Source organism: Octopus sinensis, linkage group LG9 (genome assembly GCF_006345805.1).
Source record: "Octopus sinensis linkage group LG9, ASM634580v1, whole genome shotgun sequence".
NCBI classification, from domain to species: Eukaryota; Metazoa; Mollusca; class Cephalopoda; order Octopoda; family Octopodidae; genus Octopus; species Octopus sinensis.
Window position 1 is genome coordinate 89,474,063 of NC_043005.1, and position 8,256 is coordinate 89,482,318.

At 37.3% G+C, this 8,256-nt stretch overlaps 1 protein-coding gene across 6 annotated transcripts in view; it reads left to right on the top strand.

Annotated features, from left to right (window-relative positions):
- Nucleotides 1-669: 669 nt before the first annotated feature.
- LOC115215524 (formin-like protein) overlaps nucleotides 670-8,256 on the top strand; it is a 196,570-nt gene continuing 188,983 nt past the window's right edge. For 2 of the 6 annotated variants that reach the window (XM_036506084.1, XM_036506085.1), the window contains exon 1: nucleotides 671-2,513. In XM_036506084.1, coding sequence (XP_036361977.1) covers nucleotides 2,400-2,513 — 114 coding nt within the window. In that variant the 5' untranslated portion in view covers nucleotides 671-2,399. Of the gene's footprint in view, nucleotides 2,514-8,256 lie in introns of all 6 variants that reach the window. The other 4 variants (XM_036506086.1, XM_036506087.1, XM_036506083.1 and 1 more) reach the window with 3 other exon arrangements.

The following is an 8,256-nucleotide window of genomic DNA, read 5'->3' on the forward strand; positions in this document are numbered from 1 at the left end:
TATGTGTATGTATTAAAGATAAGTGTTATGCTTCCCTCAGTTTTTAAGTATCAATTAAAAGTCAAGAACTATAGGCTTGGTCTACCTAATATAATAAATTACTACTACAATTGATACTAATAATACTAATGATAATAAACAAAACTACTGCTATTATTATTAATAACAAATATATATATTTATATAAAATAAAAATACGAAAGAAACAAGTTAGAATTTGTAACATTTATTGTTTTTCGACACAAATTGAAAAAAAAAAAGGAAAAAAAGCTATAAACAAAAGATACTGAAACAAACCTGCCTTTCCCACCCTTAAATATGTACCCGCAAAATTAAGAAATCGAACTGATGAGTTTGTTGTATCACGTCGTGGCTTCCATAGTAGAGAAAGGAGGAGGGGTATTTGATAGCAGCAGCAGCAGCCTGGTGAAGTATCAGGCCTTTCAACAACAACAACAACAACAAGAGGATGAAAAAAAGAGAGAGAGAGAGAGAGAGAAAGCAACCAAAGAGGCCTCTCCCTCAGTCTTTTAGATAATACCAGCTTTATTTCCTCTCCCTCTCTTTCTCTACATTTATCTATCTTTATTTCGCGCTCTCTCTACATATATCTATCTTTACTTCTTATTTCTCTGTTTATTTTAACGCCCTCTCTCCACATATCACCCTCTTTCCACATCTGTCTATCTTTATTCTACCCTCCCTCTTCATATACAGCTGTCTTCAGTTCACCCTTTCTCTCTCTAGTCTATCATTACTTTCCCCCCTCTCTTCATCACTTTATCTTTATCCCACCCCCACTTTACATCTAGTTTCACTCTACCCGCTTCTCTTTACATCTATCGCTCTTTACTTTAACCCCCTCTCTCTCTACATATGCTTCTTTACTTCACTCCTCCTCCCTGTTTACATTTCTCTCTCTCTTTCCCACTTCCACTCACACTCTTCAGCTTCACTTGCACTCCAAGCAAAAATGGTGGACCCTTAGCGTCAGCACAGACGGAGACACTGACAGAGGGAGACGAAAAATAGCATAAAGGTGAAGAAATCGAGGATATGTAAGAGACAATAATGAACCAGCAGGAAGAACTTGATAAGCTGAACATTCCTAATCTATCGGATATTCCAGAGACTGGGTCGAAACCCCGAAACCAACCGAAAAGAAAAGACCTACTGTTTGACGGGGCTAAGAAGAATGGGAAGTAAAGAGTTACCGGACAAGAGTGCTTTGTATAATAATAATAATAACAAGAAGAAGAAGAGTTATAATGGTGATGAAATAGTAGTAGACCTACTTCTCTACGACTGGTGTTGGTATTGTTCTTGCTTCCGCCGCCGCCAAACCATTTCCACAGCAAGACGAAGTAGATAGTATCTAATTCTTATTATTATTGTTATTATTTTAAGAAAGGGACCAGATTTGTGTTGGCCTTTCACTTTTGGTGATCCGTTTTCCTTCTTTCTTTCATTCTCTTTTCTTTCCTCTACAAACGGTCATTCAATCTTTGTGTGTGTGTGTGTGAATGAATTAGAAAGAAAAGAGAAAGTGTGAATGGGAGAATAATTGTATATTTTGGTAAATATATTATTGTCTAGATATGTGATTAATTGGAACCTTGTTCTAGTAGTATGTGAGTGTTTGTGTGTATATATTTATATGCATACATATATGTAAATTGTATGTGTAGTTATTTAGAACGTTGATATATTAATAGGGTTTGTGAGTTTTATCTAGATATTTAAAAAAAACGCCAAGGCGTTAATAGTGTTTGTGTGGATATATATATATATATATTATATAGACTGTTCCGTTAACATCTACATCAACATAATTGTTTTCCTTGGTGTGTGAACGTGTATTATTATAATATATATATATATATATATATATATATATATATATAAATGTTTTATTGTTGAAAGCGGAACAGTCAATAATAAATATTACCATAAACAAACAATAAAATAGATGTGAAAGAAAGAAAGTAGAAAGCAAAAGAAAGGAGGAAAAACAAAGAAATAATAATAATTTAAGAATCAAACCTTCCGAAAAAAAAAAAAAAAAAGAAAATAAAGCACTAAGAAATAAAAAAAAATACAGGGAAGGAAATAATAATAAAAGTAAAAGAAAGTCGAGCGAATTCCGGGTTCGGTTCTCAAGTAGAGGAAGGGGAGAGTTTGTTTCACTGCTATATAATTATTATTATTATACACACATTTAACGAATATATATATATACTCAAATATTTAACGGATATATATATATCTCTTGCTTATCTATATATATATATATCTATCTATATATATATATATATAAGCGGAGTTTCGGGCCAGAAGCAGTCACCGTGTATCACCATAGAGGAATTAGGAGAGCTCTGGGCTCACTGCGAAGCCCGCAGATGGGGAATGGCGAAAGCATCGAGACTACTCGGCCGGAGTTACGGGCATCCTTGCCCATCCGGCTACCCATGCCCGACCCCACGGAGCTCGAACGGAGGTTTACCAAAGTTCTGGTAAGTAACATGATTTTTTCTTTTTTTTTTTTACATCACAAATTTTAAACCGCATCCAAGTATGTCCATTTACTTTGTAGATCTTCATAAACGAGAGATACAGATGGCAAAATTGGACAGTAAAAAATAACTGGAACATCGGTTGAATAATAATAAAGAAAAAATGTCACAAATATGAAATAATATTGTTATATATATAAAAAAAATGTTTTAAAAATTATTCTGAAGGTGCAGAGTTTGCAGAACCGGGATATAACTGCCTTACAGTAATTCTATGTGGTATATGTAAATCAGACCATACAGGTCTCAGTAAATACCAGTTATATATATGGGATAATTTCTTGATGTTGTGGAAGACAGATGCTCCACCAGATTAAATGTTTTACGCTTGTTTGAATTCGAATCCCGCTCGGATCGGATGTATGAATCTTTTAACTTTTTTTTTTTTAGGTGGGTATTGAGGTTGAATGGGGGGGGGGTAGACCCTATTTACTAGATACCGCCCATTTTCACATGCTTTTGGCTCTTTAAGTAAAATTATTATAATTATATATTATTAAAAATATTTTTATAACACTGTTAAGAATTAATCAATTTGTAATCGCATCCCTCCCCGTTTCTTTCTCACTCAACCACGACACATGATGCTAAACATTTGGAACGAATCTTGCGGTCCAGTTTCGATCTCTAGCTTCGGGTCAGCCCTTATCGAGGAGACCTAAGATCAAACACGTTCTAGTTGTAGCAACCCAAGACAATGTATTTAGGGACTACATTATCCAAGTTATTCCCTTTAAGACATTATAGGGTACGCTGTGATGGAGATTTGACTGCTATTTTTAGTCGTCATAGAGGCTGTCACAGAAATGTCCTGTTCTCACTCTGCCTGTAATAGTATATATCTTTGAGAAATGCATAAACATCACATGATGTTTTATTATTAATCATCATTCATTTGCCATTCTATGAACCAGTTTGCAAAGGCAACAATTAATTTCGTGTCCACTGAGGTCATTTTTCTCTTTCATTCTTGCAGTATCTATTAAATTGCTCTAGCTGTTTAAATTCATTTTGTACAAATCTTCCACGACAGAAACCCTTTCATTTGTCTGGCTCCCAGTTTTTAGGAATCTTTCTGGGAAGGGGGAAACGTAAAATCTCGTTTATTTCGGTCCCTCGATTTCGAAATTCAAATCTTTCCGGGGACAGTTTTTGTCTTCCACTCCTTGTCGGGTACCCCTTTTCCAACCTTACCATCAACATATCGTGCCCTGTATCTGTTTAGAAATTATTGCTTTGGTACTTTTGGCGGTTAGTCCGTCAGACAAGTTTTCGAGGAATCCCAGAAACATTTAATCTTTTATATGATTTTATCTGGCAAGAAAGAGGAAGCCAGATTGGTTAGAGCCCATCCCTCGCCAAACTATTTTGATTGCTGCCTCCAAATAACTATGTACAGAGGAAGCTTAGAGAATGAGAGGGTGTGTGAAGAAAATGTGACGTTGAAGAGATTGTTCTTCTTCATCGGGACATTTACAAAGCAAACGAAATAAATCCCAACACGAATCGAGACCGTTTCGCAAATTTGGCTCTTAAACTTTAGCCTCTACTCTATTAAACGTTGTTAGCCATTTAAATAAATTCGCACAGTCATTTGTGTTTAGCCGTCTCATAAAATGCCAACGATTCCGTTAGAGAGACAGTTTTAATACCGGCTCACTGCTGTTCCAATAATGTCGCTAATTCACTATGATTCTTAAATCTAGTCCTCTTAAAATACGCTTCCTTTATACAATCGCTGGTATAGATGGCTTGGATAGGAAATTGCTTGTATATATATATATATATCGGTGTATTTATTTTATTGTGTTGTAAACAATAATTACATATAAAATTTCTGGAGGGCTGGAAAATTATCAATCAGTGTTTATTAGATTGCAAAGTTACAGAAGGTATATCAGACAGAAAAGAATGGAAAGGTGTATAATAGTTTTTGTGTGTATACAGCACGATGCACGCGCTCAAATTTATACACACATGTATAAATACATATATACACACATGTAGATATATATATACACTTACACATACCTAGACGTATATATTAATATATATATATATATATATATATATACACACACACACACTCATACATATATATATATATATATATACACACACACACACACACACACACACACACACACACGTATATAATATATATGCACTCATTTATACATACATCTATACGTATGTACATACACATATTGTCACTATTTTACGTCTGCTTTCCACGCTGGCATGGGTTACATGGTTCAACAGGAGCTGGCAAGTCAGAAGACTGCACCAAACTCAACTGTCTGCTTTGGCATTGATTTCTATAGCTGGACGCCCTTCCAAATGCCAACCACTTTACTGAGTGTACTGGGTGCTTTTTACTTGGCACTGGTACCAGTGGGGTCACTGAGTAAACTTATAAGACATGGTCCCTTAACTGTTGGTGGGGGTGTGTGATATTGAGGGGGATGACTTTATGTGAGTATGATAGAGAAACAGAACAGGTCTTGTTATCCCACCTGAGAAGAAAAGATGGAAGTTAAATGATGATGATGATAGTAGTGAAGATGTATTGGTGTGTCGCCTCCAGTTACAGGAAGGGGAATATAAGTGGTACTGGCTAGGGTAAGTGGGTAGATGAAGTTTGTGAGAATGTGAAAGAAGAGTGGCAGGTGGTCGGGGTGGGACACTGGGGTGGCATGGCTCTGTGGTTATGTTTGCTTGTCAACCATGTGGTTTTGAGTTCAGTCCTGCTGTGTGGTACCTTGGTCTAGTGTTATCTATTATAGCCCTGGGCCAACCAATGTCTTGTGGGTGAATTTGGCAGACTGAAACTGTTAGACTCATTGTGGCCATGTGGTAAGATGTTTGCTTCACAGCCACATGGTTCTGGGTTCAGTCCCACTGTGTGGCACCTTGGGCAAGTGTCTTCTACTATAACTTTGGGCTGACCAGTCTTGTGAGTGGATTTAGTAGAATGAAACTCAAAGAAGCCTATTTTATGTGTGTGTGTGTGTGTGCATCTTTGTCCCTTCCCCCACTTCACAACTGGTGTTGGTGTGTTTACATCCCCATAGCTTAGTGGTTCAGCAAAAGAAGCACTCAGTTATTTCTCTAGTTCATTTTCATTTAAATTTATGCAAATTACTGAGGTCATAAATCTGTTCTATTTTTTTTTTAACTGTTTATATGTGTCTAAGAATTTCATCGACTGGAGACCTAGCAGAATAATTGCTGTGCTGATAATGCCTGCTGAGGCAGAAACATAGCTCCACAGCTATTCTCTTATCTTCAATGAGACTTTTCTATTTTTCCTTAATTTCGGAGGTCTTGATTCGTGAAATTACCTCCCCTTCCCATTTGCCAACAAGTGATTGTTCTACTTTCTCTGGACGTAATTGGTCTTTATATATAAGCATGCATGTATATATATCATCATCATCATCATTTAACGTCTGCTTTCCATGCTAGCATGAGTTGGACGATTTGACTGAGGACTGGCGAACCAGATAGCTGTGCCAGGCTCCAATCTGATCTGGCAGAGATTTTACAGCTGGATGCCCTTCCTAACGCCAACCACTCCGAGAGTGTAGTGGGTGCTTTTACATGTCACTGGCAAGGGGCCAGTCGGTGGCAGGCTATTGGGTAGGTATGGCAAACAGCCATGCTTTGAAATGGTGTGTTTTATACGTGCCACCTGTACAGGAGTCAGTCCAGCGCAATGGAATGACCTCGCTTGAATGTTTTGTTCACGTGCCACCGGCACAAGTGCCAGTAAGGCGACGCTTGCGTAACGATCACGCTCAAATGGTGCTTTTTATGTGCCACCAGCACGGAAGCCAGACAGCCGCTCTGGCAGTGATCCTGCTTGGATGGAGCTGTTAGCACTCCACTGGCACGGGTGCCAGTCATCGAATTTGGTTCAATTTCGATTACACTTTCCCCAATGTGTGTGTATTTATAAATTTGTGTGTGTGTATGTATGTATATATATGTATATATTTATATATAAATATCTATACCCACACTTATATATACACATCTGTATATATTCATATAAAAAAATATATAGGTGCAAGTGTAGCTGTGTGGTAAGAAGCTTGTTTCTCAACCACATGGTTTCAGGTTCAGTCCCATTGTGTGGCACCTTAGGCTGACTGAAGCCTTGTGTGTGGATTTGGTAGATGGAAACTGAAAGAAGCCTGTTGTGTATGTATATGTGTGTGTGTATATGTATATATATATAATATATATATAAAATACATATGTCTTGTCTGTCCCCCCCCATCACTGCTTGACAACACTGTTGGTGTGTTTACATCCCCATAAGTTAGTGATTTGGCAAAGATCCTGATAACAGGCGTTAAGAAAAAGAAAAAGTACTGGAATGATTTGTTCGACTAAATCTTTCAGGCAGTGCCCCAGCTGGCCATAGTCTAATGTTCGAACCAAGTAAATGGTAACATCACTGCTTGACAACCACTGTTGGTGTGTTTACATCCCCATAATTTAGTGATTTGGCAAAAGATCCTGATAACAGGCTTTAAGGAAAAAGAAAAAGTACTGGACTTGATTTGTTCGACTAAAATCTTTCAAGGCAGTGCCCCAGCATGGCCATAGTCTAATGTTCGAACCAAGTAAATGGTAAAAGGTATAAATATCTGTGTACCTTTTTCTCTCTCGCGTGTCTATGTATGTAGTCAAATGATATAGTAGTGAATAATTGTGCATAGGTGTAAGGATATAAATGAGTAAAAATGAGAAATAACATGGATAAACAAATATCATGCAGAGTTAAACAAGCAAAAGCATGTCTGGAAAGTGTAGAAATACAAAGCAAAAAGAAAACAAGCAAAAGTATTCTCTCTCTCACACACACACACACACATATACATGCATGCACAAAAAGGAGGCTTCATATGCCAAAGAAAGAAAGGGCGCCTGATGTTGCAGGTGATGCCCTTTATCAAATAGAAAAGAATTGAGAGGTAAAAGAAATAGAAAAAGGTATGATACGAAAGAAGTAATCTGTTTACAAGGCAGGTCTTAAGTAGAATGAAAGGCGAGAAGTGGAATAGAAGGATCAGAAGTGAGGGTATGATCTAGGTGACGGTGAGGTTAAGTGGAAGGAGGGAGAGAGAATTTGAATAAACAAGAAAGAGGGGAAGAAAAGGAAAAAGAGTGAAGGAATGAGAAAAGAATAGAGGGATCAAGAGACCTAGTGTGGGAGGGAAAATGAGAGAGAGCTATTGTGGAACTCAATCTTGGTGTTTGGTGTGTCGGATATCTGTGTAGTAAATGTGTGTTACCTATTTACAATGTATTTGTGAAGTGTGTTATGGTGTGGAGGAACGTGTAAAGGATTGGTAGACTGGAGGTTGGAGGTGAAATGGTGAGTGTGTGTGCATGTGAAGTGGGTAGTTATGTCCATATATCACTGTAGTTTGTAGTATGTTCAATGTACATAAATGTGTAGATGTGTAAGGTATGTTGTCGTACTATGGTGGGATGAATGTGGGAAGATTGAATATAGTGTTGTAGTTTAGTTATCAAGACCGCACTATTCATATTCAAAGGGTTGGAGCAACCAAGGCAGAAGATGAGGCTGTGTTCTTTTTGGTAGTGAGAAGTAGGTGATTTGTGTTGTAAAATAACACCACAGAACTGAGATAGAAATAGTGTGTGC